The following is a 20,139-nucleotide window of genomic DNA, read 5'->3' on the forward strand; positions in this document are numbered from 1 at the left end:
AAGTATTTTTTCTAAAATATTAGATAACACTAATACAACCAATTTTATTTTTGTTTAATAAGTTAATAAAAGAAAAAATTGTGTCTAGTAAATAATTTTGGGAAGTTAAAACATAGTTGTATTTAGCAATCTAAGATTCAAAAAATTATTTGCTAAATAAAACCAATAAATAGATCTTTGGTGTTGTTTAGCAATTTAATAAAAAATAAATGGTTGTGTCTAGCAAATAGCTTTATGAAGCAATTATGCAGCTTCATTTAGCATTTGTCAAAATAAATTTGAAATAAATGTGGGGGGCCAGGTACACTGATACTGCCCTACTACCCTACTTCACCACGTCTGAATTAGTTTCTGTTATTAGTATTTTATAAATAAATGAGAGATGAGTAATGGGATGTGAATTGTGATAAGAAGGAATCCATTCGTACGGAAGAAGAGGTGGAGTGTATGTAAACGGGAGACCAAACTTGACCTAACCTACTACAACAGAAAGAAAGAAAGAAAGAAAGAAAAGAAAAGAAAACAATATGGTTACGTACTTGCCTTCTCTCTGTCTCTCATTTTTCTCATTCAGTATTCTTTATTGTAGTTTCATTCACTAAAGAATACTTGTTTTATTAATGAGAGGAGTATGATTACTAAATATGTCTATATTTACTTGTTTTATTAATTTTATTGTAGTTTCATTCACTAAATGTCTATATTTACTTGTTTTATTAACTTTATTTCTATTGTTTTTTTTTTTCAGGTCGTTAATGAGAGGAGTATGATTACTAAATATGTCTATATTTACTTGTTTTATTAACTTTATTGTAGTTTCACTCACTAAATGTCTATATTTACTTGTTTTATTAACTTTATTTCTATTGTTTTTTTTTCAGGTTGTTAATGAGAGGAGTATGATTACTAAATATGTCTATATTTACTTGTTTTATTAACTTTATTGTAGTTTCATTCACTAAATGTCTATATTTACTTTTTTATTAACTTTATTTTTATTCTTTTTTTTTTCAGGTTGTTAATGAGAGGAGTATGATTACTAAATATGTCTATATTTACTTGTTTTATTAACTTTATTGTAGTTTCATTCACTAAATGTCTATATTTACTTGTTTTATTAACTTTATTTCTATTGTTTTTTTTTCAGGTTGTTAATGAGAGGAGTATGATTACTAAATATGTCTATATTTACTTGTTTTATTAACTTTATTGTAGTTTCATTCATTAAATGTCTATATTTACTTGTTTTATTAACTTTATTTCTATTGTTTTTTTTTCAGGTTGTTAATGAGAGGAGTATGATTACTAAATATGTCTATATTTACTTGTTTTATTAACTTTATTGTAGTTTCATTCACTAAATGTCTATATTTACTTGTTTTATTAACTTTATTTCTATTGTTTTTTCTTCAAGTTGTTAATTAGAGGAGTATGATTACTAAATATGTCTATATTTACTTGTTTTATTAACTTTATTTCTATTGTTTTTTTTCATGTTGTTAATGAGAGGAGTATGATTACTAAATTCATTTTTATGTTAGGTTTGGTATTTCTGCCGTCCTATTCATGGCTTCTTTTAACAAATCAAAATGAACTCACTCCCTTTGTGTTAATTCTCTTAATGCTTTGCATTTTCTTTAGTTTCACTTTTAACCCAAGCAATATTAGAGGGGGTATAAAATTTGTTATAAGAAAAGGTATTGTTGCAAGTTTCATACTTGAGTTTTTACTAGTTTTTTTAGACGTTTGGGTAGTTAAACACCCATCCGATGCACCCGGTCTAGTAACCGGTTTAGGGGGTGTTATTTGTTTTCTAGGAGTGGTTTACGAGGTAGATAGCTCCGGGTTAGTGGAATTTGCTAGACACCTTGCTTGCGTTACAATAGGTTTATCGGTCCGTCCATTTTCTAAGATAAAAATTGTCACGAGTTTCATAGTGTTTTCATTGAGTATCTTGTTTGAAAGGACCGAAATTGATAACAACGGAGAAAAACCTAAAAGATTGATTTATAGATTCATAAACAAATTGATTGGAAATCAAAGAAGCAGAGCTCTAAGAAGAAATAGAAGGAATGTAAGAATTGGAATTAATTCTCCCTCTCTCTCTTTTTCTTTGTCTTTTATTATAACTTCTTTGTGATATAAATTATTAACTATTAATTTTAAACATTGTAGGTACCCAAAAGAAATATGTTTATGAGGTTTGTATTTGGGAGTTGCTTCATAATACTTCCAATGGTGTCCATCATGTGTTTCACAGAAGAAGGTAACCCTTGGGCTTACTTGCCTCCAACTGTGGCTATTTACATCTGCTTCGTCTCCACTCCAAGCAACACAAGGTCAATAGTAAAATTTCTTGTTAGAGATGAGATAGTCGGAAGGTTTCTCCTCGCTATCTTATTAGTGGTATTAGACGTGTGGGTGGTAAAACACTCGTCGATAACACTAGGTTTATCAAGTGGGTTAGGGGCACTAACTTGTTTTATTGCGGCTAATTATCAAGTGGACTATTCCGGTATTGTTGAATTCACGATTCATTCGGCATCCGTAACTATTGGATTAGCCCTTATTCCATTTAAATGGACGGAAGTCTTAATGGGATTGGTCGTATTCACATTAGCTTCTTTATTCGAGTTTGGCGAAGGGAACCATAAGACGATAGTGAAGTTGTGGAGGATGGTATATAACTAGATGGAGTAGTTTTCTATTTTTATTTTTTTTGTTTTAGAATCGTTTTTTTTTTTTTGATGAGAATGTTTTAGAATAGTTGAGTATGTAATGGATTTTCTATTACTTTAACTTTTGTTTCAGCTTTTCTTTCTTTTTTACCATTACTTTCAAATTTGATTCTCCAAAATCCTAATTCCAGCAACTCTTAACCCTCCTTTGCTAGTAAAAACTCAAACACTAATATCTTAAATGTTTTTATGATGATATATACAGCAGTCCTTAAAATGTAAAAAAGAAAGAGATTTGTCCTTTGCCAGAGAATTTTCTTTCCCAAAAATGAGGAAAAAACCAAAAAAAAAAACTAGCAAACAAAACGCCTGGCAATAGAGAAACAGACCCAATATTCTCTCTACTTTCTCTCTCTAATAACAAACTTATCAGTCCAATAGCTATAAAATGTTGTACCACCTATCACCTCTTTCTCTCTCCCCCTTCTTCTTCTTCTTCTTCTTCTTTGTCTCACTAAAATAAAAATAAAAGCTGTATAATCTCTAGGGTGGTCAAACCACCACCAATGAAAAACCCAACAAAACAAAAATTCTTCATAGTAGTAATTCATTTCTTACTTTCTATACATACCTTAATCTATATATAACTCATAATTTGAGGTTCAAAAAGTGTCTCCAATTCCAAACAATTTATATGTATATCTTTTCAGATTTCCCATACACTAGTACAAGAGAACAACATATCAGAGTCTGTCTCTCTATTTTTGGGCAGCATTTGATCAACCTTCAATAGTATTGATGGTATCAAAATGATCATAAGAGGCTTGCAGACACCATGTGTTAGGGCCACGTTAACCTATAAAGTTTATCTTGCATTTAACCCCTAATTGTGACTCACTACGAATTTTAACTCTTATGTTTTTTTTTTTTCGAATTGTTCAGCACGCCTCCAACCCTTGACCTCTAAGTGGAAGACTATACATCTTACCATTCCAACTATGGGTTGTTAGCTTTTAACTCCTAATTGTCACTCATTACCTCCTATGTTTGTCTTGCATTTAAGTTTTGACCCCAAAACCCTAATTCCATCCACTAACTTTAGTTTTTGGTTCAGTTTTTCTTTTTTACCATTACTTTAAAGAGTTAATTCCTATTTGACTCCTTACTTTGTATATTGTAAGGAGTTAATTTTAGTTAACTTTAAAGAGTTTTTGGTTCAAATTCTAAAATCTCTTAGTATATTGTGTTTCCAAACACGACATTTTCAAATCTGTGTTTGTTCTTGTTGGTGTCTTGTTCACTTCAAAATAAATTTCAATAGTTTTATCTATATTTTACCATCAATCAAAGTCTTGAAAATTTAGGAAGGGAACCTAAAAGTTGTTATGTTACGTGACTTATTTTTAGTGAAGTCTATTGCAAGGCTCACAAAAATTTTATTTGCTTTTGCCCCCAAAAATTTAGGACCACCATTATAATCTTCTTTTAATAAAAATTGACTTTCTTCAAAATTAATTTACCAAAGTAAAAAATGTTCATTAGACCAATCATTGTTTTTTTTTTGAGAAATCGATTATGATCAATTTTAGACGTTTTTTTTTTCTGAAGTAAATGTTTGTCGTTACAAGACTTTTTTTTTTGAACCACTTGATTGTGTTGGATTATTGGTTCATTGCTGCGAGATTAGTTGGAAGGCCCAATATACTCCGATCTACAGTACTGAATATAAATGTGTTTAATGAGCTCAAACCATTTCATTGAAGGTAAAAATAAACATTAGATCAAACATTTTACTATTTGGACAGTAGGGTACCAAGCTCACCTTTCATTATAGGAAGAGCTCAAAATGTGAAGTGGCCTACTTCAATGAAAACAAACTTATCAGTCCAATAGCCGTTATGAGATGAGTAGGGTTACAGAGAGAAACGTGATAAAGCTGTAAAATCTTGTACCACCCATCACCTCTTTTTGTCTCCACCTTCTTCTTCATCTTTTTTTTTTTTTGTTGAGGAACCTTCTTCTTCATCTTTCTCTCACTAAAATAAAAGCTGTATAAGCTATGGGGCGGTCAAACCACCAATGAAAAACCTAACAAAAGAAAAATTCTTATTTCTATCATAATTTATTTATTCTTTCATGTTCAACTTTCTATACATACCTTAATCTTTATATAACTCAGAGTTGTAGGTTTAAAAAGTGTTTCAAATCCCAAACAATGTATATATCTATAGGTTTTATACATCTATTAGTTTGTGTAATGCATCTAATAGCTTGTATAATGCATCTGGTAGTTTGTATATTGCATCTGACAGTTTGTACAATACATTTTTATGTGTAATCTATTTAAGTTTATGATTTTAGGTTCTTAACATCTGAAAAATTAGGTTAAAAATTTGATTTTGTAGGAGTCTAAATTGTATTTCTAATTTAATGTTGGTATATTGTATCTGGTAGTTTGTACAATGCATTTTTAAGTGTGTAATTGTATCTAGTATATTGTACAAATTATGTGAATAATGTACAATAATTCTGAAAAATGTACGGAGAATCATAAGTAATGTTTGAAGAACATGATGAGCAACGTAAGTTACAAGTTCGACAATGTTAGAGTAATGGTTGAGTTATAAAATGCAAATGACGTATACATTGTATGGTACAACTAATACAATGCGATAATAATAGTTAAAATATAAAAGAAGCTTGAAGGAAATATATTGTATTATCATTCCTAAAACAATATCATATAATAATGAAATTTGAAATAACAATGGGACGAATATATTTAACAGATAGAGGGCAATGAACGAGAACTTCATTTAAATTTCATTAACATCTCCGGTTGGGTCTTAAAAATTAATCCATCTTATTTTAATTCCTGAAAAAATCCACATTCTGTGAGGCACTTGACATGTAAAGTTAATTATTCCATCTCCTTTTAATTCCTGGAAAATCATTAAACAACAGAAAAAAATAATGAATAATTGTTAGACCTGTCTTATAATTTGGTTTATCTAATGCATTGAAAAATTTGAAGTCCAGAAATTCATATTAAAATCATCTAAGATTCGAGAGGACTTTGACCACTCATGAAAGAGGAAGGAGAGAACAATCTCATAGTGAAAAGAGGATGACTAAATTCATTTCCACACACTTGAAATTATTTCCACACATCAAATACATACATTATGACAGAGTAAAATTGTCAACGAAAAATAAGTCGAGGAAAAAGTAGCAGCAGCTACAGAGGACAGAGAAGAAAATCCCTTATATCACCCGTGAAAAGTAGAAATGAGATGAATTTTTGGGAGAGAAATTTCTATTTTTAATAGGGAAAGTAGTTAGAAGATAAAACTGAATTTTACATGGGGTGAGATTATCAGGGGTAGTTTTCAAATTTTGGACATGAAGAAAGGGAGTAAAAAGTGAATTAAGAAATGGGAAACACGCATCTCTCGGAGAGGAAAGACTGGAGATCTCCAAATTATGGAGAGAATCGTGGGTGTGTTCTTTAAATTTGGTTGTTAAATTTATCAAGTTCAAAAGCAGACAATAGATTTGGGAGTTGAGATAATTTGGGTGGTAGTTTTGGCCGAAAGTGTATAAGGCAGTTAATTTAGTTAGTTTGGCTTGGGATATGATATACACGTGGGTAGAAGATTTGGGTTGGTTTAGTCCTGGCCTCGTGGGTAGTTATGAAAATGTGGGTGGAATTCCGAGAAGTTAATGTGTAGTGGTTTCTAAATTGGATTGTAATCGTCCTATTACAAAATTTTCGATGAATATCTGACGGACACGAATATCCAAGAGATAAATCGACGGCTCACCTCAAAAGATATCATTGCGTTTTATATAATAGATGTATATTTTTTCAGATTTCCCATATATTACTAGTACATGAAAATAATAAGTCTGAAAGTATTTTTTTTTCTTGTTGAAAGATAAAAAAAAATGAAAGCTTATATATATTCTATCATCTCTCTAAATTATTGTACATTTTCAATCTCTCTCTATTTTTGGGCAGCACTTGATCAACCTTCAATGGTGTTGATAATGCCAGGTGGTGGACAGGAGGACAGGTGGAGGAATTAGTGAACATGTGTGTTGATGGTATCAAACTGATCATTAGAGGGGTTTGGGACACCAAGTGACAAATCCACATTAACCTTTGAAGTTGGGGATGCCTCAAAAAAATAAAATAAACCAAACTAGGCCCTCCAAAGAAACAAGACCAGTAAAGTGGGCCATTAAAACCTCGGGCCCGTAAGATCCCTACCCTTATTTGTTTACATCGGGTTACATGTGGTTCCAACTTCCAAATTACTTGTCCACTATAAGCCCATGAAGTCCTGGGATCGGGTTTTGGTGTAAGCAGTTGTCATCAAGATTTATCATAAGTAATTTAGGTTACAAATTATCCGAAAATTCGAAATCCGCCCCTAACTGCCGGACCAGTGACGCCCGACAACCGAGAAGAACCCAGTTCGAGCGGACCCGACCCGAAATTTCGGTCGGGCTCAGACGGGACTCGGGTAAGTTGTCTTACCCGAGGTCCGGCCCGTTAGGCCCGCTTGATAGGCAACCGGTACCCGCCCGTCCGAAGTAGCACCCGATCCACCCGCCCGAAGTAGCACCCGATACACCCGCCCAAGATCAACTATGTTAGATTTATGTTTCTTCATGGTACTAATTAGGATTAGGGTTGATTTCTTCATGGAACCGAATAGGGTTGATTTCTTCATGGAGGTGAGAATATTGATGGAGGTGTTGGTTTGGTGAGATTAGGGTTTGCTGAGATTAGGTTTGGTGAAGATTATTCATGGAGGTTTCTGTTTCTTCACGGAATGGATGATAGTGTAATTTTTTGTTTTTTTAATTAATTTTTTGGTTTTTTGTTAAGTGTATATTATGGATGATTGTCATTCATTTTTGTTTCTTATGTGGTGAAGATTGTATTTACATACTAGGGTTTGGTGAAGATTATTGATGAATATTTTGTATCTTCAATTAAGTTTAATTATGTTTTTTTATATATTACTTTTTATTGAAAAAATACAATATTTTTATTAGAGAAACCCGACCCGCCCGAGCCCGTTAGAGCCCGATCGGGCACTCGGGCATAATCGGGCCGCAGGCTCCAAGAGACTCAAGTTTATCCGCCCGATATCCCGATCGAGTAGCTTCCTCTCCCGCCCGTGCCCAAAAATCATAAGCTCGAACCCGCCCGATTCCCACCCCTAGGCCTATTTGTTGTCGGTCTTTAAGTCTCTTTCATTTTCTGTTTAAATTGAACGGTTGTCGTGCTTATTACATCTCCATGATGTATCAATACGTTGTAACGACTAACGTAGATCGTAGTCGAATTTTCAAAAAAAAAAATCTTCCAAATATTACTTAAAACTATTATTTAAAAGGATATTATCTATTTAACCCCTAATTGTGACTCACTACCAATTTTAACTCCTATGTTTATCTTCCATTCAAGTTTTGGCCCCAAAACTCTAATTCCGTAAACTGACTTTAGCTTTCGGTTCAGCAATTCTTTTTTACCATTACACCTCATTGAAATGCCATTGCACCTCATTGAATGCCATTTCTAAGATAACACGAAATCAGACCTAATTCAATTTTTTATTAATTTTTTTATTACTGAAACAGGTCTGGAAGTTAAGACACAAGTTTCAGCATTTCTGAACCAAAATTTAAGATTGGGTTCGTTCCCCAACCACAAGAATCCAGTTTACCCCATCCGGACCTAAGATAACCTGTTTTTTTGTCAATTCTGCGCCCAAACAGCCCGAGCCAAATAACCTTCGCTGAGTAAAGTCGTTTGACTTGTTGTACAAAGACCAAGTTTGTTAGTCCCACCACAAAAACACAAGAGTTTGATTTCATTGCAAAACGATAAATTTCATCGCTTTGAACAAACCGCCCATTTTTCCTTTTCAATTCGGTGGAGAATCAACCATTTCTTTTATCAGTTTCAACAATCGTCCGTCTCTCTGTCTTAAAATTCTTGTCGCTGATAGTTTTCCAATCAAATTGATACCTCATCATTTGATTCCACTATTACAAAGTTATGCTTATCTTTCTTAATTTTTTTTGGAAACTGACTATTATACTCTAATAACCCAATTCAAATAACTTTTTTTTTTATGAGAGTATAGTTTGAACTTAGTAGATCTAATTACATCAGAGTATAAGAATTTTTTGTAAAAAAAAAACTCATACGTGTGAAGTGACACTGTAAAGTTTTTCAATTTGAATCTTACATTGGAAATGCTCTTAGTGATACAAATTTAAAATTAATCAGGTTCTTAATTTGTTTCTAATTATTTTGGTTTATGTTTCATATTAGGTCCTTTTCAAACGAACAACTACAAATAGGTCTAGAATTTACCACTGAAGATCTCACTAAGAGCTCCTCCCAAAATCGTAACTTACTGTTCAATCCACCTACCAGTGTGGTTCATAAATCAATCCCTGGATTAGCAAACTATGGCCTTTATCATTCACTAGTCTCCATCTTTTTCAGTGCAGATTCAACCAACTTAACCTTCTTTGAATTCTCACTATTGACTAGTGAAAGTTTCTCGATAGCTGATCTGAGGTGGGATACCTGAGATTCCGGCACAGGATTTTTCTTCCTTCCCGATGCTGCTATTTGTCTTTGTAGTTTTGAGCCACTTATACCTTGTTGGGACTGTGTGTACTTTCTCATTCTCGAATTTAGAGCTTCGATAGATGAGTGCAGAGCATCCAACTCCAGTCCGGTAAATCTATCTGCACAACAGAAATTGGAGCGATCAATTTCAAAATATGGGTTTGAACAGAACTGCTTTTTGAAATGAATAATATATATGCAAGTACCTAGCTCAGCCTTGAAGTCACGTTCGGCTCTAGACAATGGTTTTTTGTGGGCACCGGGTAAGTTTCTCAATGTCTGTAAGCGCTCTTCTAGATGTTCGTGGACCTGGACTGCACGGTTAAGACGATCGTCCAAACTGGGTTGCCGATCCTCAACTTTCAAAAGCTTCTGCTGTGCCTCGCGTAAACGAGCATGTTGTTCATCTATCACTCTCTTCAGGTAAGTACTATGATGTTTGAGTTCAAACCATACCTGGAGTATACGACCAAATAGACACAAGTAAGCAAATCAGCAAATTGCAGTATACCATTTTGAACTCATGAGTTATGATAAGATCAAAAAATATGACCTGACTTGCCTCAGTATACAAAAGAATAGCTAAGTCAGTTTTCGGTTAACTTGGATGAATCGAACTCCAGTCCGGAAGGATCGACATTTCGAATTCCATCCAGGCCGTACGACTAAATGTTTTTGGCATATCTCCTTCCTATTTCCTACCTATCAAATTCTAAGTACTAAGATACGTAGGATAAGTCAGCAAAATGAACTTTGTAGAAATACCCTCAACCTGAGTTATAATTTAGACAAAGTTTATGACAGATAATTACATTTTAGAACGACAAAAAATACATAAAGGAAAAAAAATGATCTTGTTCCTTACCTTGTGTGCATACTCCACATAATTTTCGTTGAAAAGCTTGAAGTACTGATGAAGGGTTGATCTTCCTTCGATAGAATCAGCATAAACAGATCGTAGATTTGGTGAGGCTTGGGGAACAAGGACCACCTTAGGTCCACTAAGAAGTTCCTTGCTTATAACTACTGGAATATCCACTTCCTGAAGCTCCTCTGAGCCAGAAGGTCTCTTTTCAGTATCAACATGAAATGGCAATAACACATTCCAATCTTTCATCTCCAGTACTATACATTCTTGAGAGGAAGTAACCCCAACAATCCATGAATATCCAAACGAATCCTCCAGTGCCACAAAACCACAGAGGGGAGAAGGGGAGCTGGTTTCACCCTGGCACGTATTCAAAACAGGGTATACAGAAGGAGCTCTCATTGCCTCATCCTTCCCACTTGCTTGGCTCGTGAAAGGCAGAAAATGCAATACAATCGAGTCTATTCCACCACCATGAAGGCAGTATATTCTTTCTGGGATGAGGGGATCAGGAAACATCGAAAGAAGAGAACCATTACCTACGTCTTTCGGCAGGGCCAAATCCACAACTGCAAGACTCAATAGAGGGGGTGGATTTCCCAACCAAACAGTATGATCAAGTGGCTGGTCGAGCTTCACAATAGGCAGGTCACCCAGAGTTGATTCACAAATCATCGCAAGTCCAAGTATATGATCATCAGAATCAACGCATACACGACGTGGATTACCAATATTCCAGACTGGTTGAATTTCATCAGCGAGAGCATCTATTTGCAGCTGTCCACTACTCCAAGCAGTCACCAGGACCGAATCTTTGCTGATTATGTTATAAAGAAAGGCCACTGCTCGACCTTCACATTTTGTACCTTGGACTTCAGAATCCACTTCATCAGCACGACATACTTTACTTAGAGGACCCTACCATTTTTTTTTTCAAAAAACTTAGAAAAGTTCGGAGATGAAAAATAGAGACCCTAAAACTGAACCAAGACACAATTGAGCTTTCACGAATTCCGGAAACAAAAGTAAACATGTAAGTGAGATATGATTGAAGAATATGACGACCTCTCACTGGAAATTTACTACATATTTTCCAAGAGATCAAAAGTTTTCCTCTTTCACCAATTCCGTTGGGCCCCAAAGCAAATTATTATCTAAATCCAGCTTTGGATGAATATTCACAGCAAGCAGGGCGTATATTTTTAGACTCAAACAACATATCATTATCTAATCCCGTGCCTCTGCCCACTACTTTCAGGCCCAGCAACTATATCAGATTTAATCCTGTATCAATAATATCAGAAGACAAGATGCACCAAGTTTAAGAATAAATTTACCTGTAAAGTAAGGGAAGCATCAAATAGTACATGGGGATGGGCTCTTAATGCTGTTGAATTGCTTCCTTGCGCTGCTTGATTAACCAAATCAGGAAATGTTGCTTCCAACCAAGCAACAGCCAAACTAGAAAAACTAACCGCTTTTGAGTTCGAAGCTTTCAGGCCAAATACGTGTGCGTCATTGTATATTTCCCAAATAGATTCCCATCTGTATACACTGTCACCATATAATGATATAAAAGTTGGTGTCGGTTCTATATAAAACAGGTATTTGTAAAAAGTTGGCACTTCATGAGGAACCTAACAATATACAATATGATTAGAGAATAAAAGCATGACACTGAGAGAACACAGAAATACCTTCCGAAAGGAACAACTGGGCAGAGAATGTAGATCGAACCATCGGTAAATAAGACAAACACCTAGCAAGCAAAATAAAGATATAGTGAACCATAGTAAGTAGAGAATAATAACTGCATTGTTCAAGTCATTGTAAGCGATGTTTTAAACCAACCACAAAGGCAAGGTAAAGGCAATTTATCTGCTAATGACTGCAATGGAATTAAATATAGACCAAACCAGAAAAAAAAAAATGGTTACTTGGACTTACAGTAAATCTGTCCCATAAGTGTTCCCCTCCAAATGAGAAGCCAACAGGGCATATTGATGCAGCATTGCTGCATCTACCAGGTTCCACTGGCTGCAAGTAATATTCCTGCTCTGGTTTTTCAAGATCTGAAGACAAATTAAAAAGTCTGCAAATACGAAAAAGGAATTATTCACACCCGTGTGAATTCTGCTAATATTAATGAAGACAGTAAGTACAAAAAACTCTCGAACTTGATAAGATTTCTTATGGTGCTTTAGACAACGACTTCAAATACATAAATAACCTCCTTAGACATTTTATGGACTGTTTCTCTCACTGATGGAAATATGAATTATGACTAGTTTGAATCAGAATATCAAGCCTTAGCTTGTTCAAATCCGCATATTCGGATACTTTTTTAGGAGAGTAATAATACCTGAAAACTGAGTCGGAAGAAAGGATCCCCAGATGCGTATCAGTTGCAGGGTGCCATAAAATTTGTAAAGTTCGAATTGAATTCTTGTTGTCGAAATAAATTTGACCACCAACTATAACAGTCCTGTAAATAGGGGAAAAATAAGAACACGTACTGATACACTGTTAACCAAACATGAACATATCAATAGCGCAGTAAAGTGATAATCACTGGTTCACAAGAACTTTATTAACATGTAGGCAGAACGAAAAACAACAGTATGAAATATGTTACTTCTTATCCATTCAACGGATTCATAAACTAAAGAAGAAACTGTCAGAAGCTTTATATAATCTGTAATACCTCAAGCAGATTAATTAGGATAAATAGGTGAAAGCTAAATACAAGTTGCTTGACACAGTCACAAGTAGTTCGTCACTACGTCCAGTTCGTGCACAACATACGATTGGTGCAAATAAGAAGTATCCTTTGCACTGCAAGTCTGCATGCTATCTGGGTCAAGAAACAAGTCGTGCAAACCTAAAGGAATTTACCCACTTAACTATACCAAACAAGATTTTAACTTGAACACCAACAAAATGATAGAGATATTGAAGACTTTTTCATCACTTATAGTTATATTTAGAGTAATGTTAGAGAACAAGAAAAACTAAGCAGACTCTGGGCAGAAATCATATGTGGCTTGCCGTGATTCGATGTTCGGTGGATCAGGATCACAAAAAGCACGAATTACGGCAATCCACATAGGATTCTTGCCTGGGTTTTCTTGTTCCCTAGTACTAACCGTAGTTTTCTACCGTGTGATCTCACGCAACACAATTTAGAAACCAATTTAAACAACATAATTATCAAACTGAGGAATTAATTCCATTGCTAGTACCTGCAGATAATTGTGTTATCCCTTGTTGAGGATTTTCCATATAAATACATGACACATAGACCATCCGAACCATAGAGAAGTATTGCCGATCCATTTCGGTTGATGGATATGTTATTAACAGAAAAGGGCAACCTAATGTCTGGTTGCAACACCTGCAAGAGTACTAATAGAGTTACCCGCTGCTATAAAAAATCCTAAATGTTGGAATTAATAATAACATATTTGGAAAGGAAAACAAGGAATGAATCATTTTTTTATAGATACAAACTACATCTCTTCCACTTAAATTTCATCAGAAAGTCTTTTTTATAAGAAATGCTTTCAGATGTTTGTGTGTGTGTGTGTGTGAATGAAGAAGTAAAATTAGGGTTAAATGGAATCGGACGACCAAAGCAATCCATCCAAGATTGTGTGAATAAAGAAGTAGAATTACCATGTTTTCAGATGGTTAAACCCTAAAAAAGAGTATCAAGTCTATAGAAAAAAAGGAACTAATTTATAGAAAGAGAAAGAGGAAGAGACCTTGGAGGAGGAGGAAGCAAGAAGTGAGGAGGGGTTTGGATCGCCCAAACGAATGGAAAGACGATGAAGACAATGTTTGAGAGGATCCCAGAAGTAAAGACGTGAAGCACCATCCCAAGCAATTAGGTTTCCACCACCACCACCACCACCACCTTCTGAAGCATTGCTGGATGTGGTGGTGGCGAAAAGAGGGTGATGATTAAGGGAAACCCATTCAACTTCTTCCTTTGAAGCTGATGATGGTGTGGAGGGTTTAAGTGTTGTTATCTGCTTCTTCTCCGCCGCCGATGTCTCCTCTGTTTTTGAGACATCGTCGAAATTAAATCTCATTTTCTCCCCCCCAACGAAAGTCTCTCCCCCTCTCTCTCTCTCTCTCACACTCTGTAGAGTAGTATAGACCCTCTTTTTCTCTCTGTTATCTTTCTTTCGCGCGCGCGCAAGAACTTGAAGACCCGTCCAAGTGCCCTCTTTATAATTGGGCGCTTCTTTAGATATGAAAATTTAAAATGATGACTAATTTTTTTTTTTTTTTTTTTTGAGGAAACTTGATAAATACATTCATTAACTGAACCACAACATTACCCGAGAGATTTTATTTCTCTGAGAACTGCATGAGAGTTACATAAGTAGTTCTACACAGAACTTAGAATGCAAAGTGCCTCATGAAGGGAAAAGAATTGACAAGACACAAACTCAAACACAAAGAACCCTAAAAGTCGACAAAGAGAAAAAGATCCTAAAGATCGAGAATGAAAAGACCCTAAAGGTCGACAAAATAAAAGAACTAATACTAAAAGAACCACCGTCACCGAAAAACCGCCGTCACCACAGAAAAACCGCTGCCACTACGAGGTACCACCATGTACCAAACCACAAAACCACCACCATCTCATACCACAAAACATACCCCCACCATCACCATTGAAAAACCACTCGAAATCCACCAAAATACTATAATGTGGTAGAGTAAGGAAGTTCTCAATCTTCTCATTTTCTTGATCCTCTGTGTAGTAGAGGGGATCGATTGAAGATATAACCATTAGGTCGGTCTTGAGCGGTTGCTTGATCTGATTTCGGAGCACTCCTAAACCAGTAGCGATGAATCTTGGAAATCCTAGAAACTATTTACGAATTGATAACAAAACTACTAATAGAAAAGAAAAGGAAATCCTAGACCAAATCCAAAAACTGTTGTAAGGAGGGGAGAAAGACTAAAAATTTTAGATTGGTACATTTTCAAAATTCTCCCATCTTTCTTGGTTTGGATTGATTGGTGCTACTAAAAACACCTGACTTTTATGCTGCAAGTAATAAATCCGCTTATTAATTTAACTAGGGTAAGTGAATAATAATCAGAACACTTAATAAACAATCCGTTTTCTTCTAATTTGAATCTCCACTTTCATTTATATCTTGGCATTCCTGATGAATCATTCTTCGTCACCATCTCTGACAAAAGGAGAAAGAGGAGCAAGAGAATGGTAGGAGTTGGTGGCGGCGGTCCGCAACCATCAAGGGTGGTGATACTGATGGTGAAACATATGTTTCAGGAATACAAGCACCACCAATTTTGCTAAGTCCACCCACATTTCACCAATGACCATTCTTGGACATAATTTTGAAAATTAATTTACAACCTTTCTCGAAAAATTGTAAGGTAATAATCACAAGATTAACCATAATGATTTATAACATTCAAAATTTGGCAAGGATTAGTAATTTAAAATTACACGTGTAAAAATGTATTCTTTTTCACCCTTGGATCAACTCTGAATCCAAGTAATAATATTCTTTAAGATCACTGTTAACTGCAATCATCAAACCTGATGGGAGCAATTTCTTCGAATAAATGTTCAGAGGGGACTCTAAGTTTTATCTGTTGGACATCCCACCCAGCTTCCTCGAGCTGACGAAGGAAATCATCAAACCTTTCTTCTAACTTCTTCATGCTTTCCTGAAGCTGATCATAGAGATTATCAAATCCTCCCCAGTGTTTATATAGCCAGTATGTCTGCCATATGGATCTCAGTACAGATAAGCTAGTCGCTCCCACCTGCAACCCGATTATCGGAGTAGTTATTATTTGTTTACCCACCCAAATTCCTTTTCACAGTTGAAGCACAAAACATAAGTTTTAAGTACCTTGAATGAAATGAAAACTTCGAATTCTTTCTGCTGCTGTTGGTTCATGATAAGAATATATTTCTCTCTTGTATATAACGTCAGAAGTCCCTTCACCTGTTCCAAGATTATCATTGAGACTTAACTTCTTGCCAGAAAGATTATGCCTATTTTCCTAGTTACGGTTTGCAGTGCTTGTTGCTCAATAATACAAATTCAAAACATATTTTGTGTACGAGGGTAGACAATAGATAGGAAAACTCGGATGTTAATAATTAATGGGTCTAAAGAAGTTATATCAACATCGTGAAAGCGAAGTACCGTAGAAGTAGATCTCTCGCCGCCAATTATTTCGTCCAATGATACACCAAAAACGATGCTTGGCTTTAAGAATCTCTGCCAAGATAAAATGTTTTCCTTCTTATTGCAGTCAATATACCCTGAATTCATCCTCCTGGATCAGATTTGGTTGCAGAAAATGGAAAAATAGTGACATGCAGGTGAGGATCAAGATGGGTAGAAAAAAGCACCTGGGACAATAGAATGTGAAACATGCGATTCCACAAGCATTCGTGCGCGTTTGAGATTTATCTGCAAAACAAAAAGGTAAAAGTGACCTTTTTTTCCGTTCGGTCTAATGCCATAAGATTTGGTTAGCCTATTATATACATGAAAACAGGTATTCTTACTGTATTAAATACTAGAACTGAAAGTGATTGATAACGTAGGAAAAGGTGTAGTAATCGAATGCTCAACCATGTGAGAGTCAACGTAGTATATGATGTTTGCAGGTTCGGTGAATCCTGCAATTATGGCTTCAGAAGATTTAATTATATCCCACAATCTAGGCTAGCAGATGAAAAATATGAGAAATACCAAAGGATGTCAAGAAAATTTAGTCGTACCAAAACCAGAATTCCAATACCAAGACCTAACAGTTGTGCTGTTACTTCCCAAACTTCTTCCTGAAATATATAATTTCTAAATAATTTGAGAAGTAGTGACAAGAAAGATGAAAAATATTAGAATAATGGAGTAGAAAGAGTCTATTAGATACCTTTGCCGCAACCTCTCCTAAATTTCCTGAGGTAGCAAAATGACTTTGGATTACACGAGAGGATGGGTCTTTTAGTCCTCTAGCTACAGCCTGATTAATTATATAGACAATTCCCGTCTCCCACGTTAGCTATCATCCACAAAATTGACTTATGGGTGTCTTTTCATTTTTTTGTCATCGGTAATTTGTGTTTAGAAAAGTATAAAGAGAAATTGTAAATCGGCACATGAATCTCAAAAGGTAGCTACAACAAAAATGGAAGTACTAAGCATTACTACAGGAAATCTAGTTTATACCTTAGCAAGATTGCCAAGAGATGCAAGTGGCAGGAAGTATGCTGGAAATAATGGTGTAGTAAGATCGAAGATACTGCAATAGTCTCACTAATTTATGGTTAGTATGACTTCCCTTATGAATTTTAATTTTTTTTCGAAACAGAATTAGTTTTAACGAGTACCTTCCAGCACTACCAATGAAGTCTGCATACATTCGCCATTGTTTTGGATCATTATCAAAAAGATTTCCGAATCGCCCACCTGGAAAAGATAGCAATGGTGCTCAGCTGAAATTCTCACCACAAAATCTTGTCTTTTTCTTAGCTTTCTTTCGTGATGTTCAGACCAATAAATAAGCGCCCAACAGCGCCCAGACCGTCCTTTGACACCCATCTGAGAAAAACGATAAAAATAGTAACTTAAAATCATTTTTTTTGTTTGAAAAAATCACAATTAGGTGTAAAGCTCCTGCAAAAAAAAAAGGCTTGAAAAAAAAACCTGATTGCAGCAGCAGAAGCCGCAGCAGTACTTCCTGAAAAAGATCCTATACCTACAGCCTGTGGTTATGAATGTGGAATGAACTTAGTATGGATATCCAACTATGCCTCAAGTAATCTGGTTAGTCAAACTAGATTCCTACACTTTTTTAACCCAAAGCAAGTATTTCAATGACTACTGGTTCTTGGCTTGTATTCTCGACGATAAAGAAACCATGGGCTGATTTAAGATGGCCTAACCTTAAGGAGACTTGAAGTGACTAATGCATGGCAAATCCATCCAGTTACATTTGTAGGGAACTGTAATAGCATATATTCCAAGTAGTCATCTGAGACAGACCCTGAATAATTTGGGAGAACATATATCAATTGCAAAACTAAATGAGTCTTAACAGAAACAAACATTAAACTAAATGTTTTGAAAAAAGATGAGTGGGAGAACTCCAATAACTAGTTCGTGATCAAATTCAATAGTGATAAAGACAAGCATTCGATGTTTCAAGACAAAGTGACTATTCTTTAGCTAGTATACACAATCTCAAAGTCAAAACGAACAATGATCGAATTATTCAAAAATACAAAACAACGGTGAAGTTCAATTAGATAAAGAGTTCAACTACTTATACGTTATACAAAAAGAACGTATAAATGACGGCAACTATCCGATCAAAAGTGTAACCGTGAATATTAAATAAAATAGAGGATTTATCTATTGTCGATTTTCATAAACTTTAAACTCCATATAGTTTATCAAAAGAATTTTGATCGTTAGTCTAAAACTTGTTACTCCAAAATGGTGTTCTTGCACGGAAATGAATCACTAATTACATTACGAGGAGGAAAGCCAAACCTAGGGGTGAGTGGGGTTGCAAGTCTTTTTTTTTTCCTTGGAATCGTCAATCAGATAATATACAGTCAAATTTAAAATCTCGTCTACCCATCCCAAATAAAACAATATACGGTAGCGCGGTCACTAGGAATCAGATTACGGGATTGTTATTCAGAGTAATATCATTCCTTTCCCGTGCGCCAAACATGGCGCGTGTTCAACTCCTTACTCAAGTGGGAAGATTCATTACCTGGAAAACCAGAAGGTAAAATGAAACCCTTTAAGCTCTGAGGGAGCATTGAAACATATGTGTTGGAGTAAGATAAATGGGATTTATTTGCCCCAGACTCGTCGGGTTTCTCCAAAAAGCTTTGCATCTTTGAATTACCATCTAAGATATACCTAATTAAGCAATAATTCAACACAAAACAACTCAGAATCAGAATAATTTCAATCCCAAGTTGTTCGAAGTGTTCTATCTCCAACCCTAAACTACAAATTGATTGAATTTGAGAAGAACACTTCTAATAGTCAGGCAATTTAGGGACAAAAACAAATAATTCAGAATGTTTGAAGGGAGAAGGTAAAAAGGAGGGACCTTTTTGAAGTGCCATTGCCATATCTTTCCACCAAAACCACATGGAGTTGTTCATGTAATCTGTAGCAAGGAGAATTAATACTAGATAGATGAATTTTGGACCTGATTAAGAATCAGAAGAAGAAATTGGGGAAATAGTTAGTCTTACCCTTTATCTTTACCTAGGGTTTGTTCATCTTCTTCAGTATTGTTGTTCAATTGAGAAGAAGATGAGCAAAGAAGTTGAAAACTGAAACTTGTCTTTTTTGAAGGATTGGAAACGAAAATAGGCATCGAGAGTTGCAGAGAATACTGCATTTTGTACCAAATTAGGGTTTACTTCCGCCTGAGAATTTGATTTTCCACTTACTATAGTAGTTGATGTTCGCAGATCTCTCTCTCTCCCTCTAGTCTATCTCTCTGAGTCTATCTTATGAAACTGTCCATTTGTAACGTGGAAAATGGACTGAGAAATCGATTTTCCCGTGAAATTAATTTTCTACTGCTTAATTGGCCCACAGTGTGAAAATAGATTTCTCGTAAAATAAGAATGTGAAAAGATGGCTGAAATTTTTTACCGCAAAAAAAAAAAAAAGAGGAAATGGTTTTTTTCCCACACTTTATGGGCTCTCTTAATCTTTGGAAGATCGCCTTCAAAGGAATTCACAAACCATAGATTGTTTTATAGATGATGGATTCGTATCCTTGTTTTGGTAGTGTTTGTTTTACTGGTTCACGTTCATATTGTGTCTATTTTATCCGACTATTTAGATTTAGACGGGCAGACAACCGAAGAAAATAATTACTACCTA

At 35.1% G+C, this 20,139-nt stretch overlaps 3 protein-coding genes across 6 annotated transcripts; 1 reads left to right on the forward strand and 2 right to left on the reverse strand.

Moving 5' to 3' along the window:
• The first annotated feature begins 1,521 nt into the window (after window positions 1-1,521).
• LOC147546668 (uncharacterized) lies at window positions 1,522-2,796 on the forward strand. The gene is made up of 2 exons (XM_086637472.1): window positions 1,522-2,074; window positions 2,176-2,796. The coding sequence occupies exons 1-2, from the start codon at window positions 1,535-1,537 to the stop codon at window positions 2,689-2,691; spliced, it is 1,056 nt and encodes a 351-aa protein (XP_086493598.1). The 5' UTR covers window positions 1,522-1,534; the 3' UTR covers window positions 2,692-2,796.
• Window positions 2,797-8,927: 6,131 nt separating this feature from the next.
• Window positions 8,928-15,227, reverse strand: MOS7 (nuclear pore complex protein-like protein). Of its 3 annotated transcripts, none has more exons than XM_086673569.1 (10): window positions 14,371-15,227; window positions 13,972-14,330; window positions 13,450-13,601; window positions 12,570-12,692; window positions 12,155-12,299; window positions 11,905-11,966; window positions 11,545-11,761; window positions 10,205-11,125; window positions 9,546-9,795; window positions 8,928-9,458 (listed from the first exon to the last, which is right to left on the reverse strand). In XM_086673569.1, the coding sequence occupies exons 2-10, from the start codon at window positions 14,299-14,301 to the stop codon at window positions 9,184-9,186; spliced, it is 2,475 nt and encodes an 824-aa protein (XP_086529695.1). In that variant the 5' UTR covers window positions 14,302-14,330; window positions 14,371-15,227; the 3' UTR covers window positions 8,928-9,183. The 3 variants fall into 3 exon arrangements, with proteins under 3 accessions (XP_086529695.1, XP_086529696.1, XP_086529693.1); XM_086673570.1 differs by having other exon boundaries at window positions 10,205-10,629; window positions 10,747-11,125; window positions 13,972-14,407; XM_086673567.1 differs by having other exon boundaries at window positions 13,972-14,653.
• Window positions 15,228-15,587: 360 nt separating this feature from the next.
• On the reverse strand, window positions 15,588-19,794 carry RUS5 (root UVB sensitive protein (Protein of unknown function, DUF647)). 2 transcript variants are annotated; one of them, XM_086673572.1, is made up of 15 exons: window positions 19,497-19,794; window positions 19,349-19,408; window positions 19,001-19,152; window positions 18,162-18,262; window positions 17,923-17,981; window positions 17,771-17,817; window positions 17,607-17,685; window positions 17,446-17,518; window positions 17,150-17,239; window positions 16,998-17,057; window positions 16,782-16,895; window positions 16,623-16,683; window positions 16,414-16,532; window positions 16,114-16,209; window positions 15,588-16,024 (listed from the first exon to the last, which is right to left on the reverse strand). In XM_086673572.1, exons 1-15 carry the CDS (start codon window positions 19,643-19,645, stop codon window positions 15,776-15,778), a joined length of 1,509 nt encoding a protein of 502 aa, XP_086529698.1. In that variant the 5' UTR covers window positions 19,646-19,794; the 3' UTR covers window positions 15,588-15,775. The 2 variants fall into 2 exon arrangements, with proteins under 2 accessions (XP_086529698.1, XP_086529697.1); XM_086673571.1 differs by having other exon boundaries at window positions 17,150-17,278; window positions 19,497-19,781.
• Window positions 19,795-20,139: the final 345 nt, after the last annotated feature.

This window comes from Eschscholzia californica, unplaced genomic scaffold (assembly GCF_041429995.1).
Source record: "Eschscholzia californica isolate CP2 unplaced genomic scaffold, dmEscCali1.0.p SCAF_4, whole genome shotgun sequence".
Taxonomy (NCBI): domain Eukaryota; kingdom Viridiplantae; phylum Streptophyta; class Magnoliopsida; order Ranunculales; family Papaveraceae; genus Eschscholzia; species Eschscholzia californica.

Coding starts and splice junctions, on each gene's coding strand:
- MOS7 (XM_086673569.1), bottom strand. CDS start 14,301: ATGAGATTTAATTTCGACGATGTCTCAAAAACAGAGGAGACATCGGCG. Junction 11,967..12,154: donor ACTTATGGGACAGATTTACT/GTAAGTCCAAGT, acceptor TTTGCTTGCTAG/GTGTTTGTCTTATTTACCGA. Junction 11,762..11,904: donor CCAGTTGTTCCTTTCGGAAG/GTATTTCTGTGT, acceptor ATATGGTGACAG/TGTATACAGATGGGAATCTA.
- LOC147546668 (XM_086637472.1), top strand. CDS start 1,535: ATGTTAGGTTTGGTATTTCTGCCGTCCTATTCATGGCTTCTTTTAACA. Junction 2,075..2,175: donor TAAGAAGAAATAGAAGGAAT/GTAAGAATTGGA, acceptor TAAACATTGTAG/GTACCCAAAAGAAATATGTT.
- RUS5 (XM_086673571.1), bottom strand. CDS start 19,645: ATGCAGTATTCTCTGCAACTCTCGATGCCTATTTTCGTTTCCAATCCT. Junction 19,153..19,348: donor GGCAATGGCACTTCAAAAAG/GTCCCTCCTTTT, acceptor TTGCTTAATTAG/GTATATCTTAGATGGTAATT. Junction 16,684..16,781: donor CAGTTCTAGTATTTAATACA/GTAAGAATACCT, acceptor TTTGTTTTGCAG/ATAAATCTCAAACGCGCACG.